The sequence below is a fragment of the Tachypleus tridentatus genome, chromosome 6 (genome assembly GCF_004210375.1).
Source record: "Tachypleus tridentatus isolate NWPU-2018 chromosome 6, ASM421037v1, whole genome shotgun sequence".
Lineage (NCBI taxonomy): Eukaryota > Metazoa > Arthropoda > Merostomata > Xiphosura > Limulidae > Tachypleus > Tachypleus tridentatus.
In genome coordinates, this window is record NC_134830.1 from 5,612,339 (window position 1) to 5,639,621 (window position 27,283).

At 37.7% G+C, this 27,283-nt stretch overlaps 1 protein-coding gene across 1 annotated transcript in view; it reads right to left on the reverse strand.

Annotated features, from left to right (window-relative positions):
- The window catches only part of LOC143251881 (integrin-linked protein kinase homolog pat-4-like), a 69,958-nt gene that overhangs the window by 28,329 nt on the left and 14,346 nt on the right, over positions 1-27,283 (reverse strand). Inside the window, 1 exon segment of the mRNA XM_076503202.1 lies at positions 26,761-26,857. Within this exon segment, the coding sequence (XP_076359317.1) occupies positions 26,761-26,857 (97 nt within the window).

Sequence of the window (27,283 nt, forward strand, 5' to 3'; positions counted from 1 at the left end):
ATAGAAACATTTATACACAGTTTTCCATCACAGGGGTTTACAGATAGCAGCGTATGATCCAATAGAAACATTTATACACAGTTTTCCATCACAGGGTTTACAGATAGCAGCGTATGATCCAATAGAAACATTTATACACAGTTTTCCATCACAGGGGTTTACAGATAGCAGCGTATGATCCAATAGAAACATTTATACACAGTTTTCCATCACAGGGGTTTACAGATAGCAGCGTATGATCCAATAGAAACATTTATACACAGTTTTCCATCACAGGGGTTTACAGATAGCAGCGTATGATCCAATAGAAACATTTATACACAGTTTTCCATCACAGGGGTTTACAGATAGCAGCGTATGATCCATTAGAAACATTTATACACAGTTTTCAATCACAGGGGTTTACAGGTTATGACAATAGAAACATTTAGCAGTTTTCCATCACGGGTTTGATAGCAGCGTATGATCCAATAGAAACATTTATACACAGTTTTCCATCACAGGGGTTAACAGATAGCAGCGTATGATCCAATAGAAACATTTATACACAGTTTTCCATCACAGGGGTTTACAGATAGCAGCGTATGATCCAATAGAAACATTTATACACAGTTCTCCATCACAGGGGTTTACAGAGCAGCAGCGTATGATCCAATAGAAACATTTATATACAGTTTTCCATCACAGGGGTTTACAGACAGCAGGTATGATCCAATAGAAACATTTATACACAGTTTTCCATCAGCGGAGCAGCGTATGATCCAATAGAAACATTTATACACAGTTTTCCATCACAGGGGTTTACAGATAGCAGCGTATGATCCAATAGAAACATTTATACACAGTTTTCCATCACAGGGGTTTACAGATAGCAGCGTATGATCCAATAGAAACATTTATACACAGTTTTCCATCACAGGGGTTTACAGATAGCAGCGTATGATCCAATAGAAACATTTATACACAGTTTTCCATCACAGGGGTTTACAGATAGCAGCGTATGATCCAATAGAAACATTTATACACAGTTTTCCATCACAGGGGTTTACAGATAGCAGCGTATGATCCAATAGAAACATTTATACACAGTTTTCCATCACAGGGGTTTACAGATAGCAGCGTATGATCCAATAGAAACATTTATACACAGTTTTCCATCACAGGGGTTTACAGATAGCAGCGTATGATCCAATAGAAACATTTATACACAGTTTTCCATCACAGCGGGTTTACAGATAGCAGCGTATGATCCAATAGAAACATTTATACACAGTTTTCCATCACAGGGGTTTACAGCAGCGTATGCAGCGTATGATCCAGGGGTTTATAGAAACATTTATAGAAACATTTATACACAGTTTTCCATCACAGGGGTTTACAGATAGCAGCGTATGATCCAATAGAAACATTTATACACAGTTTTCCATCACAGGGGTTTACAGATAGCAGCGTATGATCCAATAGAAACATTTATACACAGTTTTCCATCACAGGGGTTTACAGATAGCAGCGTATGATCCAATAGAAACATTTATACACAGTTTTCCATCACAGGGGTTTACAGATAGCAGCGTATGATCCAATAGAAACATTTATACACAGTTTTCCATCACAGGGGTTTACAGATAGCAGCGTATGATCCAATAGAAACATTTATACACAGTTTTCCATCACAGGGGTTTACAGATAGCAGCGTATGATCCAATAGAAACATTTATACACAGTTTTCCATCACAGGGGTTTACAGATAGCAGCGTATGATCCAATAGAAACATTTATACACAGTTTTCCATCACAGGGGTTTACAGATAGCAGCGTATGATCCAATAGAAACATTTATACACAGTTTTCCATCACAGGGGTTTACAGATAGCAGCGTATGATCCAATAGAAACATTTATACACAGTTTTCCATCACAGGGGTTTACAGATAGCAGCGTATGATCCAATAGAAACATTTATACACAGTTTTCCATCACAGGGGTTTACAGATAGCAGCGTATGATCCAATAGAAACATTTATACACAGTTTTCCATCACAGGGGTTTACAGATAGCAGCGTATGATCCAATAGAAACATTTATACACAGTTTTCCATCACAGGGGTTTACAGATAGCAGCGTATGATCCAATAGAAACATTTATACACAGTTTTCCATCACAGGGGTTTACAGATAGCAGCGTATGATCCAATAGAAACATTTATACACAGTTTCCATCCAGGGTTTACAGCAGCGTATGATCCAATAGAAACATTTATTACAGTTTTCCATCACAGGGTTTACAGACAGCAGCGTATGATCCAATAGAAACATTTATACACAGTTTTCCATCACAGGGGTTTACAGATAGCAGCGTATGATCCAATAGAAACATTTATACACAGTTTTCCATCACAGGGGTTTACAGGGATAGCAGCGTATGATCCAATAGAAACATTTATACACAGTTTTCCATCACAGGGGTTTACAGATAGCAGCGTATGATCCAATAGAAACATTTATACACAGTTTTCCATCACAGGGGTTTACAGATAGCAGCGTATGATCCAATAGAAACATTTATACACAGTTTTCCATCACAGGGGTTTACAGATAGCAGCGTATGATCCAATAGAAACATTTATACACAGTTTTCCATCACAGGGGTTTACAGATAGCAGCGTATGATCCAATAGAAACATTTATACACAGTTTTCCATCACAGGGGTTTACAGATAGCAGCGTATGATCCAATAGAAACATTTATACACAGTTTTCCATCACAGGGGTTTACAGATAGCAGCGTATGATCCAATAGAAACATTTATACACAGTTTTCCATCACAGGGGTTTACAGATAGCAGCGTATGATCCAATAGAAACATTTATACACAGTTTTCCATCACAGGGGTTTACAGATAGCAGCGTATGATCCAATAGAAACATTTATACACAGTTTTCCATCACAGGGGTTTACAGATAGCAGCGTATGATCCAATAGAAACATTTATACACAGTTTTCCATCACAGCAGGGTTTACAGATAGCAGCGTATGATCCAATAGAAACATTTATACACAGTTTTCCATCACAGGGGTTTACAGATAGCAGCGTATGATCCAATAGAAACATTTATACACAGTTTTCCATCACAGGGGTTTACAGATAGCAGCGTATGATCCAATAGAAACATTTATACACAGTTTTCCATCACAGGGGTTTACAGATAGCAGCGTATGATCCAATAGAAACATTTATACACAGTTTTCCATCACAGGGGTTTACAGATAGCAGCGTATGATCCAATAGAAACATTTATACACAGTTTTCCATCACAGGGGTTTACAGATAGCAGCGTATGATCCAATAGAAACATTTATACACAGTTTTCCATCACAGGGGTTTACAGATAGCAGCGTATGATCCAATAGAAACATTTATACACAGTTTTCCATCACAGGGGTTTACAGATAGCAGCGTATGATCCAATAGAAACATTTATATACAGTTTTCCATCACAGGGGTTTACAGATAGCAGCGTATGATCCAATAGAAACATTTATACACAGTTTTCCATCACAGGGGTTTACAGATAGCAGCGTATGATCCAATAGAAACATTTATACACAGTTTTCCATCACAGGGGTTTACAGATAGCAGCGTATGATCCAATAGAAACATTTATACACAGTTTTCCATCACAGGGGTTTACAGATAGCAGCGTATGATCCAATAGAAACATTTATACACAGTTTTCCATCACAGGGGTTTACAGATAGCAGCGTATGATCCAATAGAAACATTTCCATCACAGGGGTTTACAGCAGCGTATGATCCAATAGAAACATTTATACACAGTTTTCCATCACAGGGGTTTACAGATAGCAGCGTATGATCCAATAGAAACATTTATACACAGTTTTCCATCACAGGGGTTTTAGCAGCGTATGATCCAATAGAAACATTTATACACAGTTTTCCATCACAGGGGTTTACAGCAGCGTATGATCCAATAGAAACATTTATACACAGTTTTCCATCACAGGGGTTTACAGATAGCAGCGTATGATCCAATAGAAACATTTATACACAGTTTTCCATCACAGGGTTTACAGATAGCAGCGTATGATCCAATAGAAACATTTATACACAGTTTTCCATCACAGGGTTTACAGATAGCAGCGTATGATCCAATAGAAACATTTATACACAGTTTTCCATCACAGGGGTTTACAGATAGCAGCGTATGATCCAATAGAAACATTTATACACAGTTTTCCATCACAGGGGTTTACAGATAGCAGCGTATGATCCAATAGAAACATTTATACACAGTTTTCCATCACAGGGTTTACAGATAGCAGCGTATGATCCAATAGAAACATTTATACACAGTTTTCCATCACAGGGGTTTACAGATAGCAGCGTATGATCCAATAGAAACATTTATACACAGTTTTCCATCACAGGGGTTTACAGATAGCAGCGTATGATCCAATAGAAACATTTATACACAGTTTTCCATCACAGGGGTTTACAGATAGCAGCGTATGATCCAATAGAAACATTTATACACAGTTTTCCATCACAGGGGTTTACAGATAGCAGCGTATGATCCAATAGAAACATTTATACACAGTTTTCCATCACAGGGGTTTACAGATAGCAGCGTATGATCCAATAGAAACATTTATACACAGTTTTCCATCACAGGGGTTTACAGATAGCAGCGTATGATCCAATAGAAACATTTATACACAGTTTTCCATCACAGGGGTTTACAGATAGCAGCGTATGATCCAATAGAAACATTTATACACAGTTTTCCATCACAGGGGTTTACAGATAGCAGCGTATGATCCAATAGAAACATTTATACACAGTTTTCCATCACAGGGGTTTACAGATAGCAGCGTATGATCCAATAGAAACATTTATACACAGTTTTCCATCACAGAAACATTTATACACAGGGTTTACAGATAGCAGCGTATGATCCAATAGAAACATTTATACACAGTTTTCCATCACAGGGGTTTACAGATAGCAGCGTATGATCCAATAGAAACATTTATACACAGTTTTCCATCACAGGGGTTTACAGATAGCAGCGTATGATCCAATAGAAACATTTATACACAGTTTTCCATCACAGGGGTTTACAGATAGCAGCGTATGATCCAATAGAAACAAACATTTATACACAGATAGCAGCGTTGATCCATCACAGTTTTCCATCACAGGGGTTTACAGATAGCAGCGTATGATCCAATAGAAACATTTATACACAGTTTTCCATCACAGGGGTTTACAGATAGCAGCGTATGATCCAATAGAAACATTTATACACAGTTTTCCATCACAGGGGTTTACAGATAGCAGCGTATGATCCAATAGAAACATTTATACACAGTTTTCCATCACAGGGGTTTACAGATAGCAGCGTATGATCCAATAGAAACATTTATACACAGTTTTCCATCACAGGGGTTTACAGATAGCAGCGTATGATCCAATAGAAACATTTATACACAGTTTTCCATCACAGGGGTTTACAGATAGCAGCGTATGATCCAATAGAAACATTTATACACAGTTTTCCATCACAGGGGTTTACAGATAGCAGCGTATGATCCAATAGAAACATTTATACACAGTTTTCCATCACAGGGGTTTACAGATAGCAGCGTATGATCCAATAGAAACATTTATACACAGTTTTCCATCACAGGGGTTTACAGATAGCAGCGTATGATCCAATAGAAACATTTATACACAGTTTTCCATCACAGGGGTTTACAGATAGCAGCGTATGATCCAATAGAAACATTTATACACAGTTTTCCATCACAGGGGTTTACAGATAGCAGCGTATGATCCAATAGAAACATTTATACACAGTTTTCCATCACAGGGTTTACAGATAGCAGCGTATGATCCAATAGAAACATTTATACACAGTTTTCCATCACAGGGGTTTACAGATAGCAGCGTATGATCCAATAGAAACATTTAGAAACATTTATGATACACAGTTTTCCATCACAGGGGTTTACAGATAGCAGCAGCGTATGATCCAATAGAAACATTTATACACAGTTTTCCATCACAGGGGTTTACAGATAGCAGCGTATGATCCAATAGAAACATTTATACACAGTTTTCCATCACAGGGGTTTACAGATAGCAGCGTATGATCCAATAGAAACATTTATACACAGTTTTCCATCACAGGGGTTTACAGATAGCAGCGTATGATCCAATAGAAACATTTATACACAGTTTTCCATCACAGGGGTTTACAGATAGCAGCGTATGATCCAATAGAAACATTTATACACAGTTTTCCATCACAGGGGTTTACAGATAGCAGCGTATGATCCAATAGAAACATTTATACACAGTTTTCCATCACAGGGGTTTACAGATAGCAGCGTATGATCCAATAGAAACATTTATACACAGTTTTCCATCACATGGGGTTTACAGATAGCAGCGTATGATCCAATAGAAACATTTATACACAGTTTTCCATCACAGGGGTTTACAGATAGCAGCGTATGATCCAATAGAAACATTTATACACAGTTTTCCATCACAGGGGTTTACAGATAGCAGCGTATGATCCAATAGAAACATTTATACACAGTTTTCCATCACAGGGGTTTACAGATAGCAGCGTATGATCCAATAGAAACATTTATACACAGTTTTCCATCCATCACAGCGTATGATCCAATAGAAACATTTTACAGTTTCCATCACAGGGGTTTACAGATAGCAGCGTATGATCCAATAGAAACATTTATACACAGTTTTCCATCACAGGGGTTTACAGATAGCAGCGTATGATCCAATAGAAACATTTATACACAGTTTTCCATCACAGGGGTTTACAGATAGCAGCGTATGATCCAATAGAAACATTTATACACAGTTTTCCATCACAGGGGTTTACAGATAGCAGCGTATGATCCAATAGAAACATTTATACACAGTTTTCCATCACAGGGGTTTACAGATAGCAGCGTATGATCCAATAGAAACATTTATACACAGTTTTCCATCACAGGGGTTTACAGATAGCAGCGTATGATCCAATAGAAACATTTATACACAGTTTTCCATCACAGGGTTTACAGATAGCAGCGTATGATCCAATAGAAACATTTATACACAGTTTTCCATCACAGGGGTTTACAGATAGCAGCGTATGATCCAATAGAAACATTTATACACAGTTTTCCATCACAGGGGTTAGCAGCGTATGATCCAATAGAAACATTTATACACAGTTTTCCATCACAGGGGTTTACAGATAGCAGCGTATGATCCAATAGAAACATTTATACACAGTTTTCCATCACAGGGGTTTACAGATAGCAGCGTATGATCCAATAGAAACATTTATACACAGTTTTCCATCACAGGGGTTTACAGATAGCAGCGTATGATCCAATAGAAACATTTATACACAGTTTTCCATCACAGGGGTTTACAGATAGCAGCGTATGATCCAATAGAAACATTTATACACAGTTTTCCATCACAGGGTTTACAGATAGCAGCGTATGATCCAATAGAAACATTTATACACAGTTTTCCATCACAGGGGTTTACAGAAACATTTATACACAGTTTTCCATCACATAGCAGCGTATGATCCAATAGAAACATTTATACACAGTTTTCCATCACAGGGGTTTACAGATAGCAGCGTATGATCCAATAGAAACATTTATACACAGTTTTCCATCACAGGGGTTTACAGATAGCAGCGTATGATCCAATAGAAACATTTATACACAGTTTTCCATCACAGGGGTTTACAGATAGCAGCGTATGATCCAATAGAAACATTTATACACAGTTTTCCATCACAGGGGTTTACAGATAGCAGCGTATGATCCAATAGAAACATTTATACACAGTTTTCCATCACAGGGGTTTACAGATAGCAGCGTATGATCCAATAGAAACATTTATACACAGTTTTCCATCACAGGGGTTTACAGATAGCAGCGTATGATCCAATAGAAACATTTATACACAGTTTTCCATCACAGGGGTTTACAGATAGCAGCGTATGATCCAATAGAAACATTTATACACAGTTTTCCATCACAGGGGTTTACAGATAGCAGCGTATGATCCAATAGAAACATTTATACACAGTTTTCCATCACAGGGGTTTACAGATAGCAGCGTATGATCCAATAGAAACATTTATACACAGTTTTCCATCACAGGGGTTTACAGATAGCAGCGTATGATCCAATAGAAACATTTATACACAGTTTTCCATCACAGGGGTTTACAGATAGCAGCGTATGATCCAATAGAAACATTTATACACAGTTTTCCATCACAGGGGTTTACAGATAGCAGCGTATGATCCAATAGAAACATTTATACACAGTTTTCCATCACAGGGGTTTACAGATAGCAGCGTATGATCCAATAGAAACATTTATACACAGTTTTCCATCACAGGGGTTTACAGATAGCAGCGTATGATCCAATAGAAACATTTATACACAGTTTTCCATCACAGGGGTTTACAGATAGCAGCGTATGATCCAATAGAAACATTTATACACAGTTTTCCATCACAGGGGTTTACAGATAGCAGCGTATGATCCAATAGAAACATTTATACACAGTTTTCCATCACAGGGGTTTACAGATAGCAGCGTATGATCCAATAGAAACATTTATACACAGTTTTCCATCACAGGGGTTTACAGATAGCAGCGTATGATCCAATAGAAACATTTATACAGCGTCCATCACAGGGGATACCAATAGAAACATTTATACACAGTTTTCCATCACAGGGGTTTACAGATAGCAGCGTATGATCCAATAGAAACATTTATACACAGTTTTCCATCACAGCGGGTTTACAGATAGCAGCGTATGATCCAATAGAAACATTTATACACAGTTTTCCATCACAGGGGTTTACAGATAGCAGCGTATGATCCAATAGAAACATTTATACACAGTTTTCCATCACAGGGGTTTACAGATAGCAGCGTATGATCCAATAGAAACATTTATACACAGTTTTCCATCACAGGGGTTTACAGATAGCAGCGTATGATCCAATAGAAACATTTATACACAGTTTTCCATCACAGGGGTTTACAGATAGCAGCGTATGATCCAATAGAAACATTTATACACAGTTTTCCATCACAGGGGTTTACAGATAGCAGCGTATGATCCAATAGAAACATTTATACACAGTTTTCCATCACAGGGGTTTACAGATAGCAGCGTATGATCCAATAGAAACATTTATACACAGTTTTCCATCACAGGGTTTACAGATAGCAGCGTATGATCCAATAGAAACATTTATACACAGTTTTCCATCACAGGGGTTTACAGATAGCAGCGTATGATCCAATAGAAACATTTATACACAGTTTTCCATCACAGGGGTTTACAGATAGCAGCGTATGATCCAATAGAAACATTTATACACAGTTTTCCATCACAGGGGTTTACAGATAGCAGCGTATGATCCAATAGAAACATTTATACACAGTTTTCCATCACAGGGGTTTACAGATAGCAGCGTATGATCCAATAGAAACATTTCACATAGCAGCGTATGATCCAATAGAAACATTTTACACAGTTTTTCCATCACAGGGGTTTACAGATAGCAGCGTATGATCCAATAGAAACATTTATACACAGTTTTCCATCACAGGGGTTTACAGATAGCAGCGTATGATCCAATAGAAACATTTATACACAGTTTTCCATCACAGGGGTTTACAGATAGCAGCGTATGATCCAATAGAAACATTTATACACAGTTTTCCATCACAGGGGTTTACAGATAGCAGCGTATGATCCAATAGAAACATTTATACACAGTTTTCCATCACAGGGGTTTACAGATAGCAGCGTATGATCCAATAGAAACATTTATACACAGTTTTCCATCACAGGGGTTTACAGATAGCAGCGTATGATCCAATAGAAACATTTATACACAGTTTTCCATCACAGGGGTTTACAGATAGCAGCGTATGATCCAATAGAAACATTTATACACAGTTTTCCATCACAGCAGGGTTACACACAGATAGCAGCGTATGATCCAATAGAAACATTTATACAGCGTTTACAGATAGCAGCGTATGATCCAATAGAAACATTTATACACAGTTTTCCATCACAGGGGTTTACAGATAGCAGCGTATGATCCAATAGAAACATTTATACACAGTTTTCCATCACAGGGGTTTACAGATAGCAGCGTATGATCCAATAGAAACATTTATACACAGTTTTCCATCACAGGGGTTTACAGATAGCAGCGTATGATCCAATAGAAACATTTATACGTATGATCCAATAGAAACATTTATCCATCCATCACAGGGGTTTACAGATAGCAGCGTATGATCCAATAGAAACATTTATACACAGTTTTCCATCACAGGGGTTTACAGATAGCAGCGTATGATCCAATAGAAACATTTATACACAGTTTTCCATCACAGGGGTTTACAGATAGCAGCGTATGATCCAATAGAAACATTTATACACAGTTTTCCATCACAGGGGTTTACAGATAGCAGCGTATGATCCAATAGAAACATTTATACACAGTTTTCCATCACAGGGGTTTACAGATAGCAGCGTATGATCCAATAGAAACATTTATACACAGTTTTCCATCACAGGGGTTTACAGATAGCAGCGTATGATCCAATAGAAACATTTATACACAGTTTTCCATCACAGGGGTTTACAGATAGCAGCGTATGATCCAATAGAAACATTTATACACAGTTTTCCATCACAGGGGTTTACAGATAGCAGCGTATGATCCAATAGAAACATTTATACACAGTTTTCCATCACAGGGTAGCAGCGTATGATCAATAGAAACATTTATCAGTTTTCCATCACAGGGGTTTACAGATAGCAGCGTATGATCCAATAGAAACATTTATACACAGTTTTCCATCACAGGGGTTTACAGATAGCAGCGTATGATCCAATAGAAACATTTATACACAGTTTTCCATCACAGGGGTTTACAGATAGCAGCGTATGATCCAATAGAAACATTTATACACAGTTTTCCATCACAGGGGTTTACAGATAGCAGCGTATGATCCAATAGAAACATTTATACACAGTTTTCCATCACAGGGGTTTACAGATAGCAGCGTATGATCCAATAGAAACATTTATACACAGTTTTCCATCACAGGGGTTTACAGACAGCAGCGTATGATCCAATAGAAACATTTATACACAGTTTTCCATCACAGGGTTTACAGATAGCAGCGTATGATCCAATAGAAACATTTATACACAGTTTTCCATCACAGGGGTTTACAGATAGCAGCGTATGATCCAATAGAAACATTTATACACAGTTTTCCATCACAGGGGTTTACAGATAGCAGCGTATGATCCAATAGAAACATTTATACACAGTTTTCCATCACAGCGGGTTTACAGCAGCGTATGATCCAATAGAAACATTTATACACAGTTTTCCATCACAGGGGTTTACAGATAGCAGCGTATGATCCAATAGAAACATTTATACACAGTTTTCCATCACAGGGGTTTACAGATAGCAGCGTATGATCCAATAGAAACATTTATACACAGTTTTCCATCACAGGGTTTACAGATAGCAGCGTATGATCCAATAGAAACATTTATACACAGTTTTCCATCACAGGGGTTTACAGATAGCAGCGTATGATCCAATAGAAACATTTATACACAGTTTTCCATCACAGGGGTTTACAGATAGCAGCGTATGATCCAATAGAAACATTTATACACAGTTTTCCATCACAGGGGTTTACAGATAGCAGCGTATGATCCAATAGAAACATTTATACACAGTTTTCCATCACAGGGGTTTACAGATAGCAGCGTATGATCCAATAGAAACATTTATACACAGTTTTCCATCACAGGGGTTTACAGATAGCAGCGTATGATCCAATAGAAACATTTATACACAGTTTTCCATCACAGGGGTTTACAGATAGCAGCGTATGATCCAATAGAAACATTTATACACAGTTTTCCATCACAGGGGTTTACAGATAGCAGCGTATGATCCAATAGAAACATTTATACACAGTTTTCCATCACAGGGGTTTACAGATAGCAGCGTATGATCCAATAGAAACATTTATACACAGTTTTCCATCACACAGGGTTTACAGATAGCAGCGTATGATCCAATAGAAACATTTATACACAGTTTTCCATCACAGGGGTTTACAGATAGCAGCGTATGATCCAATAGAAACATTTATACACAGTTTTCCATCACAGGGGTTTACAGATAGCAGCGTATGATCCAATAGAAACATTTATACACAGTTTTCCATCACAGGGGTTTACAGATAGCAGCGTATGATCCAATAGAAACATTTATACACAGTTTTCCATCACAGGGGTTTACAGATAGCAGCGTATGATCCAATAGAAACATTTATACACAGTTTTCCATCACAGGGGTTTACAGCAGCGTATGATCCAATAGAAACATTTATACACAGTTTTCCATCACAGGGGTTTACAGATAGCAGCGTATGATCCAATAGAAACATTTATACACAGTTTTCCATCACAGGGGTTTACAGATAGCAGCGTATGATCCAATAGAAACATTTATACACAGTTTTCCATCACAGGGGTTTACAGATAGCAGCGTATGATCCAATAGAAACATTTATACACAGTTTTCCATCACAGGGGTTTACAGATAGCAGCGTATGATCCAATAGAAACATTTATACACAGTTTTCCATCACAGGGGTTTACAGATAGCAGCGTATGATCCAATAGAAACATTTATACACAGTTTTCCATCACAGGGTTTACAGATAGCAGCGTATGATCCAATAGAAACATTTATACACAGTTTTCCATCACAGGGGTTTACAGATAGCAGCGTATGATCCAATAGAAACATTTATACACAGTTTTCCATCACAGGGGTTTACAGAGCAGCAGCGTATGATCCAATAGAAACATTTATACACAGTTTTCCATCACAGGGGTTTACAGATAGCAGCGTATGATCCAATAGAAACATTTATACACAGTTTTCCATCACAGGGGTTTACAGATAGCAGCGTATGATCCAATAGAAACATTTATACACAGTTTTCCATCACAGGGTTTACAGATAGCAGCGTATGATCCAATAGAAACATTTATACACAGTTTTCCATCACAGGGGTTTACAGATAGCAGCGTATGATCCAATAGAAACATTTATACACAGTTTTCCATCACAGGGGTTTACAGATAGCAGCGTATGATCCAATAGAAACATTTATACACAGTTTTCCATCACAGGGGTTTACAGATAGCAGCGTATGATCCAATAGAAACATTTATACACAGTTTTCCATCACAGGGGTTTACAGATAGCAGCGTATGATCCAATAGAAACATTTATACACAGTTTTCCATCACAGGGTTTACAGATAGCAGCGTATGATCCAATAGAAACATTTATACACAGTTTTCCATCACAGGGGTTTACAGATAGCAGCGTATGATCCAATAGAAACATTTATACACAGTTTTCCATCACAGGGGTTTACAGATAGCAGCGTATGATCCAATAGAAACATTTATAAACAGTTTTCCATCACAGGGGTTTACAGATAGCAGCGTATGATCCAATAGAAACATTTATACACAGTTTTCCATCACAGGGGTTTACAGATAGCAGCGTATGATCCAATAGAAACATTTATACACAGTTTTCCATCACAGGGGTTTACAGATAGCAGCGTATGATCCAATAGAAACATTTATACACAGTTTTCCATCACAGGGGTTTACAGATAGCAGCGTATGATCCAATAGAAACATTTATACACAGTTTTCCATCACAGGGTTTACAGATAGCAGCGTATGATCCAATAGAAACATTTATACACAGTTTTCCATCACAGGGGTTTACAGATAGCAGCGTATGATCCAATAGAAACATTTATACACAGTTTTCCATCACAGGGTTTACAGATAGCAGCGTATGATCCAATAGAAACATTTATACACAGTTTTCCATCACAGGGGTTTACAGATAGCAGCGTATGATCCAATAGAAACATTTATACACAGTTTTCCATCACAGGGGTTTACAGATAGCAGCGTATGATCCAATAGAAACATTTATACACAGTTTTCCATCACAGGGGTTTACAGATAGCAGCGTATGATCCAATAGAAACATTTATACACAGTTTTCCATCACAGGGGTTTACAGATAGCAGCGTATGATCCAATAGAAACATTTATACACAGTTTTCCATCACAGGGGTTTACAGATAGCAGCGTATGATCCAATAGAAACATTTATACACAGTTTTCCATCACAGGGGTTTACAGATAGCAGCGTATGATCCAATAGAAACATTTATCACAGGGGTTTACAGTTATGATCCATCACACAGTTTTCCATCACAGGGGTTTACAGATAGCAGCGTATGATCCAATAGAAACATTTATACACAGTTTTCCATCACAGGGGTTTACAGATAGCAGCGTATGATCCAATAGAAACATTTATACACAGTTTTCCATCACAGGGGTTTACAGATAGCAGCGTATGATCCAATAGAAACATTTATACACAGTTTTCCATCACAGGGGTTTACAAGCAGCGTATGATCCAATAGAAACATTTATACACAGTTTTCCATCACAGGGGTTTACAGATAGCAGCGTATGATCCAATAGAAACATTTATACACAGTTTTCCATCACAGGGGTTTACAGATAGCAGCGTATGATCCAATAGAAACATTTATACACAGTTTTCCATCACAGGGGTTTACAGATAGCAGCGTATGATCCAATAGAAACATTTATACACAGTTTTCCATCACAGGGGTTTACAGATAGCAGCGTATGATCCAATAGAAACATTTATACACAGTTTTCCATCACAGGGGTTTACAGATAGCAGCGTATGATCCAATAGAAACATTTATACACAGTTTTCCATCACAGGGGTTTACAGATAGCAGCGTATGATCCAATAGAAACATTTATACACAGTTTTCCATCACAGGGGTTTACAGATAGCAGCGTATGATCCAATAGAAACATTTATACACAGTTTTCCATCACAGGGGTTTACAGATAGCAGCGTATGATCCAATAGTTTTCCATCACAGGGGAAACATTTATACACAGTTTTCCATCACAGGGGTTTACAGATAGCAGCGTATGATCCAATAGAAACATTTATACACAGTTTTCCATCACAGGGGTTTACAGATAGCAGCGTATGATCCAATAGAAACATTTATACACAGTTTTCCATCACAGGGGTTTACAGATAGCAGCGTATGATCCAATAGAAACATTTATACACAGTTTTCCATCACAGGGGTTTACAGATAGCAGCGTATGATCCAATAGAAACATTTATACACAGTTTTCCATCACAGGGGTTTACAGATAGCAGCGTATGATCCAATAGAAACATTTATACACAGTTTTCCATCACAGGGGTTTACAGATAGCAGCGTATGATCCAATAGAAACATTTATACACAGTTTTCCATCACAGGGGTTTACAGATAGCAGCGTATGATCCAATAGAAACATTTATACACAGTTTTCCATCACAGGGGTTTACAGATAGCAGCGTATGATCCAATAGAAACATTTATACACAGTTTTCCATCACAGGGGTTTACAGATAGCAGCGTATGATCCAATAGAAACATTTATACACAGTTTTCCATCACAGGGGTTTACAGATAGCAGCGTATGATCCAATAGAAACATTTATACACAGTTTTCCATCACAGGGGTTTACAGATAGCAGCGTATGATCCAATAGAAACATTTATACACAGTTTTCCATCACAGGGGTTTACAGATAGCAGCGTATGATCCAATAGAAACATTTATACACAGTTTTCCATCACAGGGGTTTACAGATAGCAGCGTATGATCCAATAGAAACATTTATACACAGTTTTCCATCACAGGGGTTTACAGATAGCAGCGTATGATCCAATAGAAACATTTATACACAGTTTTCCATCACAGGGTTTACAGATAGCAGCGTATGATCCAATAGAAACATTTATACACAGTTTTCCATCACAGGGGTTTACAGATAGCAGCGTATGATCCAATAGAAACATTTATACACAGTTTTCCATCACAGGGGTTTACAGATAGCAGCGTATGATCCAATAGAAACATTTATACACAGTTTTCCATCACAGGGGTTTACAGATAGCAGCGTATGATCCAATAGAAACATTTATACACAGTTTTCCATCACAGGGGTTTACAGATAGCAGCGTATGATCCAATAGAAACATTTATACACAGTTTTCCATCACAGGGGTTTACAGATAGCAGCGTATGATCCAATAGAAACATTTATACACAGTTTTCCATCACAGGGGTTTACAGATAGCAGCGGGTTTACAGAGGGTTTACAGATAGCAGCGTATGATCCAATAGAAACATTTATACACAGTTTTCCATCACAGGGGTTTACAGATAGCAGCGTATGATCCAATAGAAACATTTATACACAGTTTTCCATCACAGGGGTTTACAGATAGCAGCGTATGATCCAATAGAAACATTTATACACAGTTTTCCATCACAGGGGTTTACAGATAGCAGCGTATGATCCAATAGAAACATTTATACACAGTTTTCCATCACAGGGGTTTACAGATAGCAGCGTATGATCCAATAGAAACATTTATACACAGTTTTCCATCACAGGGGTTTACAGATAGCAGCGTATGATCCAATAGAAACATTTATACACAGTTTTCCATCACAGGGGTTTACAGATAGCAGCGTATGATCCAATAGAAACATTTATACACAGTTTTCCATCACAGCAGGGTTTACAGATAGCAGCGTATGATCCAATAGAAACATTTATACACAGTTTTCCATCACAGGGGTTTACAGATAGCAGCGTATGATCCAATAGAAACATTTATACACAGTTTTCCATCACAGGGGTTTACAGATAGCAGCGTATGATCCAATAGAAACATTTATACACAGTTTTCCATCACAGGGGTTTACAGATAGCAGCGTATGATCCAATAGAAACATTTATACACAGTTTTCCATCACAGGGGTTTACAGATAGCAGCGTATGATCCAATAGAAACATTTATACACAGTTTTCCATCACAGGGGTTTACAGATAGCAGCGTATGATCCAATAGAAACATTTATACACAGTTTTCCATCACAGGGGTTTACAGATAGCAGCGTATGATCCAATAGAAACATTTATACACAGTTTTCCATCACAGGGGTTTACAGATAGCAGCGTATGATCCAATAGAAACATTTATACACAGTTTTCCATCACAGGGGTTTACAGATAGCAGCGTATGATCCAATAGAAACATTTATACACAGTTTTCCATCACAGGGGTTTACAGATAGCAGCGTATGATCCAATAGAAACATTTATACACAGTTTTCCATCACAGGGGTTTACAGATAGCAGCGTATGATCCAATAGAAACATTTATACACAGTTTTCCATCACAGGGTTTACAGATAGCAGCGTATGATCCAATAGAAACATTTATACACAGTTTTCCATCACAGGGGTTTACAGATAGCAGCGTATGATCCAATAGAAACATTTATACACAGTTTTCCATCACAGGGTTTACAGATAGCAGCGTATGATCCAATAGAAACATTTATACACAGTTTTCCATCACAGGGGTTTACAGATAGCAGCGTATGATCCAATAGAAACATTTATACACAGTTTTCCATCACAGGGGTTACAGCAGCGTATGATCCAATAGAAACATTTATACACAGTTTTCCATCACAGGGGTTTACAGATAGCAGCGTATGATCCAATAGAAACATTTATACACAGTTTTCCATCACAGGGGTTTACAGATAGCAGCGTATGATCCAATAGAAACATTTATACACAGTTTTCCATCACAGGGGTTTACAGATAGCAGCGTATGATCCAATAGAAACATTTATACACAGTTTTCCATCACAGGGGTTTACAGATAGCAGCGTATGATCCAATAGAAACATTTATACACAGTTTTCCATCACAGGGGTTTACAGATAGCAGCGTATGATCCAATAGAAACATTTTTACAGTTTTCCATCACAGGGGTTTACAGATAGCAGCGTATGATCCAATAGAAACATTTATACACAGTTTTCCATCACAGGGGTTTACAGATAGCAGCGTATGATCCAATAGAAACATTTATACACAGTTTTCCATCACAGGGGTTTACAGATAGCAGCGTATGATCCAATAGAAACATTTATACACAGTTTTCCATCACAGGGGTTTACAGATAGCAGCGTATGATCCAATAGAAACATTTATACACAGTTTTCCATCACAGGGGTTTACAGATAGCAGCGTATGATCCAATAGAAACATTTATACACAGTTTTCCATCACAGGGGTTTACAGATAGCAGCGTATGATCCAATAGAAACATTTATACACAGTTTTCCATCACAGGGGTTTACAGATAGCAGCGTATGATCCAATAGAAACATTTATACACAGTTTTCCATCACAGGGGTTTACAGATAGCAGCGTATGATCCAATAGAAACATTTATACACAGTTTTCCATCACAGGGTTTACAGATAGCAGCGTATGATCCAATAGAAACATTTATACACAGTTTTCCATCACAGGGGTTTACAGATAGCAGCGTATGATCCAATAGAAACATTTATACACAGTTTTCCATCACAGGGGTTTACAGATAGCAGCGTATGATCCAATAGAAACATTTATACACAGTTTTCCATCACAGGGGTTTACAGATAGCAGCGTATGATCCAATAGAAACATTTATACACAGTTTTCCATCACAGGGGTTTACAGATAGCAGCGTATGATCCAATAGAAACATTTATACACAGTTTTCCATCACAGGGGTTTACAGATAGCAGCGTATGATCCAATAGAAACATTTATACACAGTTCCATCCATCACAGCGTATGGAAACATTTTACAGTTTTCCATCACAGGGGTTTACAGACAGCAGCGTATGATCCAATAGAAACATTTATACACAGTTTTCCATCACAGGGGTTTACAGATAGCAGCGTATGATCCAATAGAAACATTTATACACAGTTTTCCATCACAGGGGTTTACAGATAGCAGCGTATGATCCAATAGAAACATTTATACACAGTTTTCCATCACAGGGTTTACAGATAGCAGCGTATGATCCAATAGAAACATTTATACACAGTTTTCCATCACAGGGGTTTACAGATAGCAGCGTATGATCCAATAGAAACATTTATACACAGTTTTCCATCACAGGGGTTTACAGATAGCAGCGTATGATCCAATAGAAACATTTATACACAGTTTTCCATCACAGGGGTTTACAGATAGCAGCGTATGATCCAATAGAAACATTTATACACAGTTTTCCATCACAGGGGTTTACAGATAGCAGCGTATGATCCAATAGAAACATTTATACACAGTTTTCCATCACAGATCCAATAGGGTTTACAGAGGGGTTTAGCAGCGTATGATCCAATAGAAACATTTATACACAGTTTTCCATCACAGGGGTTTACAGATAGCAGCGTATGATCCAATAGAAACATTTATACACAGTTTTCCATCACAGGGGTTTACAGATAGCAGCGTATGATCCAATAGAAACATTTATACACAGTTTTCCATCACAGGGGTTTACAGATAGCAGCGTATGATCCAATAGAAACATTTATACACAGTTTTCCATCACAGGGGTTTACAGATAGCAGCGTATGATCCAATAGAAACATTTATACACAGTTTTCCATCACAGGGTTTACAGATAGCAGCGTATGATCCAATAGAAACATTTATAGCGTATGACAGTTTTCCATCACAGGGTTTACAGATAGCAGCGTATGATCCAATAGAAACATTTATACACAGTTTTCCATCACAGGGTTTACAGATAGCAGCGTATGATCCAATAGAAACATTTATACACAGTTTTCCATCACAGGGGTTTACAGATAGCAGCGTATGATCCAATAGAAACATTTATACACAGTTTTCCATCACAGGGGTTTACAGATAGCAGCGTATGATCCAATAGAAACATTTATACACAGTTTTCCATCACAGGGGTTTACAGATAGCAGCGTATGATCCAATAGAAACATTTATACACAGTTTTCCATCACAGGGGTTTACAGATAGCAGCGTATGATCCAATAGAAACATTTATACACAGTTTTCCATCACAGGGGTTTACAGATAGCAGCATGCAATAGAAACATTTATGATCACAGCATAGAAACATTTATACACAGTTTTCCATCACAGGGGTTTACAGATAGCAGCGTATGATCCAATAGAAACATTTATACACAGTTTTCCATCACAGGGGTTTACAGACAGCAGCGTATGATCCAATAGAAACATTTATACACAGTTTTCCATCACAGGGGTTTACAGACAGCAGCGTATGATCCAATAGAAACATTTATACACACAGGGGTTTACAGATAGCAGCGTATGATCCAATAGAAACATTTATACACAGTTTTCCATCACAGGGGTTTACAGATAGCAGCGTATGATCCAATAGAAACATTTATACACAGTTTTCCATCACAGGGTTTACAGATAGCAGCGTATGATCCAATAGAAACATTTATACACAGTTTTCCATCACAGGGGTTTACAGACAGCAGCGTATGATCCAATAGAAACATTTATACACAGTTTTCCATCACAGGGGTTTACAGATAGCAGCGTATGATCCAATAGAAACATTTATACACAGTTTTCCATCACAGTGGTTTACAGATAGCAGCGTATGATCCAATAGAAACATTTATACACAGTTTTCCATCACAGGGTTTACAGATAGCAGCGTATGATCCAATAGAAACATTTATACACAGTTTTCCATCACAGGGGTTTACAGATAGCAGCGTATGATCCAATAGAAACATTTATACACAGTTTTCCATCACAGGGGTTTACAGATAGCAGCGTATGATCCAATAGAAACATTTATACACAGTTTTCCATCACAGGGTTTACAGACAGCAGCGTATGATCCAATAGAAACATTTATACACAGTTTTCCATCACAGGGGTTAACAGGGAGCAGCGTATGATCCAATAGAAACATTTATACACAGTTTTCCATCACAGGGGTTTACAGACAGCAGCGTATGATCCAATAGAAACATTTATACACAGTTTTCCATCACAGGGGTTTACAGACAGCAGCGTATGATCCAATAGAAACATTTATACACAGTTTTCCATCACAGGGGTTAACAGGATAGCAGCGTATGATCCAATAGAAACATTTATACACAGTTTTCCATCACAGGGGTTTACAGATAGCAGCGTATGATCCAATAGAAACATTTATACACAGTTTTCCATCACAGGGGTTTACAGATAGCAGCGTATGATCCAATAGAAACATTTATACACAGTTTTCCATCACAGGGGTTTACAGATAGCAGCGTATGATCCAATAGAAACATTTATACACAGTTTTCCATCACAGGGGTTTACAGATAGCAGCGTATGATCCAATAGAAACATTTATACACAGTTTTCCATCACAGGGTTTACAGATAGCAGCGTATGATCCAATAGAAACATTTATACACAGTTTTCCATCACAGGGGTTTACAGACAGCAGCGTATGATCCAATAGAAACATTTATACACAGTTTTCCATCACAGGGGTTTACAGACAGCAGCGTATGATCCAATAGAAACATTTATACACAGTTCTCCATCACAGGGGTTTACAGACAGCAGCGTATGATCCAATAGAAACATTTATACACAGTTCTCCATCACAGGGGTTTACAGACAGCAGCGTATGATCCAATAGAAACATTTATACACAGTTTTCCATCACAGGGGTTTACAGATAGCAGCGTATGATCCAATAGAAACATTTATACACAGTTCTCCATCACAGGGGTTTACAGATAGCAGCGTATGATCCAATAGAAACATTTATACACAGTTTTCCATCACAGTGGTTTACAGATAGCAGCGTATGATCCAATAGAAACATTTATATACAGTTTTCCATCACAGGGGTTTACAGATAGCAGCGTATGATCCAATAGAAACATTTATACACAGTTTTCCATCACAGGGGTTTACAGATAGCAGCGTATGATCCAATAGAAACATTTATATACAGTTTTCCATCACAGGGGTTTACAGACAGCAGCGTATGATCCAATAGAAACATTTATACACAGTTTTCCATCACAGGGGTTTACAGATAGCAGCGTATGATCCAATAGAAACATTTATACACAGTTTTCCATCACAGGGGTTTACAGACAGCAGCGTATGATCCAATAGAAACATTTATACACAGTTTTCCATCACAGGGGTTTACAGATAGCACATGATCCAATAGAAACATTTATACACAGCAGCGTATGATCCAATAGAAACATTTATACACAGTTTTCCATCACAGGGGTTTACAGACAGCAGCGTATGATCCAATAGAAACATTTATACACAGTTTTCCATCACAGGGGTTTACAGATAGCAGCGTATGATCCAATAGAAACATTTATATACAGTTTTCCATCACAGGGGTTTACAGATAGCAGCGTATGATCCAATAGAAACATTTATATACAGTTTTCCATCACAGGGGTTTACAGATAGCAGCGTATGACCCAATAGAAACATTTATTTACATTTTTCCATCACAGGGGTTAACAGACAGCAGCGTATGATCCAATAGAAACATTTATACACAGTTTTCCATCACAGGGGTTTACAGACAGCAGCGTATGATCCAATAGAAACATTTATACACAGTTTTCCATCACAGGGGTTAACAGGGAGCAGCGTATGATCCAATAGAAACATTTATACACAGTTTTCCATCACAGGGGTTTACAGACAGCAGCGTATGATCCAATAGAAACATTTATACACAGTTTTCCATCACAGGGGTTAACAGGGAGCAGCGTATGATCCAATAGAAACATTTATACACAGTTCTCCATCACAGGGGTTTACAGATAGCAGCGTATGATCCAATAGAAACATTTATACACAGTTTTCCATCACAGGGTTTACAGATAGCAGCGTATGATCCAATAGAAACATTTATACACAGTTTTCCATCACAGGGGTTTACAGATAGCAGCGTATGATCCAATAGAAACATTTATACACAGTTTTCCATCACAGGGGTTTACAGATAGCAGCGTATGATCCAATAGAAACATTTATACACAGTTTTCCATCACAGAGGTTTACAGATAGCAGCGTATGATCCAATAGAAACATTTATACACAGTTTTCCATCACAGGGGTTAACAGATAGCAGCGTATGATCCAATAGAAACATTTATATACAGTTTTCCATCACAGGGGTTTACAGACAGCAGCGTATGATCCAATAGAAACATTTATACACAGTTTTCCATCACAGGGGTTTACAGACAGCAGCGTATGATCCAATAGAAACATTTATACCTAGTTCTCCATCACAGGGTTTAAGAGGGAGCAGTGTATGATCCAATAGAAACATTTATACACAGTTCTCCATCACAGAGGTTTACAGACAGCAGCGTATGATCCAATAGAAACATTTATATACAGTTTTCCATCACAGGGGTTTACAGATAGCAGCGTATGATCCAATAGAAACATTTATACACAGTTTTCCATCACAGGGGTTTACAGACAGCAGCGTATGATCCAATAGAAACATTTATATACAGTTTTCCATCACAGAGGTTTACAGACAGCAGCGTATGATCCAATAGAAACATTTATACACAGTTTTCCATCACAGGGGTTTACAGATAGCAGCGTATGATCCAATAGAAACATTTATATACAGTTTTCCATCACAGGGGTTTACAGATAGCAGCGTATGATCCAATAGAAACATTTATATACAGTTTTCCATCACAGGGGTTTACAGATAGCAGCGTATGATCCAATAGAAACATTTATACACAGTTTTCCATCACAGGGGTTTACAGATAGCAGCGTATGATCCAATAGAAACATTTATATACAGTTTTCCATCACAGAGGTTTACAGACAGCAGCGTATGATCCAATAGAAACATTTATATACAGTTTTCCATCACAGGGGTTTACAGATAGCAGCGTATGATCCAATAGAAACATTTATACACAGTTTTCCATCACAGGGGTTTACAGACAGCAGCGTATGATCCAATAGAAACATTTATATACAGTTTTCCATCACAGGGGTTTACAGACAGCAGCGTATGATCCAATAGAAACATTTATACACAGTTTTCCATCACAGGGGTTTACAGATAGCAGCGTATGATCCAATAGAAACATTTATACACAGTTTTCCATCACAGGGGTTTACAGACAGCAGCGTATGATCCAATAGAAACATTTATACACAGTTCTCCATCACAGGGGTTAACAGGGAGCAGCGTATGATCCAATAGAAACATTTATACACAGTTTTCCATCACAGGGGTTTACAGATAGCAGCGTATGATCCAATAGAAACATTTATACACAGTTTTCCATCACAGAGGTTTACAGATAGCAGCGTATGATCCAATAGAAACATTTATACACAGTTTTCCATCACAGGGGTTTACAGATAGCAGCGTATGATCCAATAGAAACATTTATACACAGTTTTCCATCACAGGGGTTTACAGATAGCAGCGTATGATCCAATAGAAACATTTATACACAGTTTTCCATCACAGGGGTTTACAGATAGCAGCGTATGATCCAATAGAAACATTTATACACAGTTTTCCATCACAGGGGTTTACAGATAGCAGCGTATGATCCAATAGAAACATTTATACACAGTTTTCCATCACAGGGTTTACAGATAGCAGCGTATGATCCAATAGAAACATTTATACACAGTTTTCCATCACAGGGGTTTACAGACAGCAGCGTATGATCCAATAGAAACATTTATATACAGTTTTCCATCACAGGGGTTTACAGACAGCAGCGTATGATCCAATAGAAACATTTATACACAGTTTTCCATCACAGGGGTTTACAGACAGCAGCGTATGATCCAATAGAAACATTTATACACAGTTTTCCATCACAGGGGTTTACAGATAGCAGCGTATGATCCAATAGAAACATTTATACACAGTTTTCCATCACAGGGGTTTACAGACAGCAGCGTATGATCCAATAGAAACATTTATATACAGTTTTCCATCACAGGGTTTACAGATAGCAGCGTATGATCCAATAGAAACATTTATACATAGTTCTCCATCACAGGGGTTTACAGATAGCAGCGTATGATCCAATAGAAACATTTATACACAGTTTTCCATCACAGGGGTTTACAGATAGCAGCGTATGATCCAATAGAAACATTTATACACAGTTTTCCATCACAGGGGTTTACAGATAGCAGCGTATGATCCAATAGAAACATTTATACACAGTTTTCCATCACAGGGGTTTACAGATAGCAGCGTATGATCCAATAGAAACATTTATACACAGTTTTCCATCACAGGGGTTTACAGATAGCAGCGTATGATCCAATAGAAACATTTATACATAGTTTTCCATCACAGAGGTTTACAGATAGCAACGTATGATTCAATAGAATCATTTATACACAGTTTTCCATCACAGAGGTTTACAGATAGCAGCGTATGATCCAATAGAAACATTTATACACAGTTTTCCATCACAGGGGTTTACAGATAGCAGCGTATGATCCAATAGAAACATTTATACACAGTTTTCCATCACAGAGGTTTACAGATAGCAGCGTATGATCCAATAGAAACATTTATACACAGTTTTCCATCACAGGGTTTACAGATAGTAGCGTATGATCCAATAGAAACATTTATACACAGTTTTCCATCACAGAGGCTTACAGACAGCAGCGTATGATCCAATAGAAACATTTATATACAGTTTTCCATCACAGAGGTTTACAGACAGCAGCGTATGATCCAAAAGAAACATTTATACATAGTTCTCCATCACAGGGGTTACCTGACCACAGAGGTGACAGTTGTACATTAGATACAATACGTCTGTACACCAGACTTACCTGACCACAGAGGTGACAGTTGTACATTAGATACAATACTTCTGTACACCAGACTTACCTGAACACAGAGGTGACAGTTGTACATTACATACAATACTTCTGTACACCAGACTTACCTGACCACAGAGGTGACAGTTGTACATTACATACAATACTTCTGTACACCAGACTTACCTGACCACAGAGGTGACAGTTGTACATTACATACAATACTTCTGTACACCAGACTTACCTGACCACAGAGGTGACAGTTGTACATTACATACAATACTTCTGTACACCAGACTTACCTGAACACAGAGGTGACAGTTGTACATTACATACAATACTTCTGTACACCAGACTTACCTGAACACAGAGGTGACAGTTGTACATTACATACAATACCTATGTACCACTGTTTACAATACTTCTGTACACCAGACTTACCTGAACACAGAGGTGACAGTTGTACATTACATACAATACTTATGTACCACTGTTTACAATACTTCTGTACAGTAGACTTACCTGAATAGGTGACTTACATTACATACAAATACAGACCTGACAGTTGTACAGTTGTACATTACAATACTTCTGTACACCAGACTTACCTGAACAGAGATGTGACAGTTGTACATTACATACAATACTTACTATGCAGTTTTTCAGCGAACTGTCCTTTACACTTGTCAAGGGGAACTTCGCCGTATTTGTTACAGACAGACACGAGGGCTCCGTTTTTAATTAGATCCTGGGAAGAGAGAGCTAACGTACATTAAAAATTCCGGACAACATAAACGTTCCAGAAATGAAAATTTTGAAGAACGGTAGAGAATAATCCAGTTAGGAAGATAATAAGAAATAACGGTCATGTAATAGTTAAACCTAACCAGAACGGTAACCATACAGTCATATCTACATATTATGATTTTAGGGTTTACAGAAGACTAATTAAACATTAACTTTTAATTTAACTTCACCTTCCTGTCCCAAGTGGCTTGGTGGTAAGTCCTAGGGCTTAAAACGCTAAAATTCAGGATTTGATCCTCGCGTTGGAAGAAAAACTAATAACCCATAGGGTGTACCTATTTGCTTACAAAATACATAGAACTTAGCTGGTGAGAAACATCCCGTTGCTAATAATAAACCAACAAAGAAGCAAAAGTTTCTTTTATTT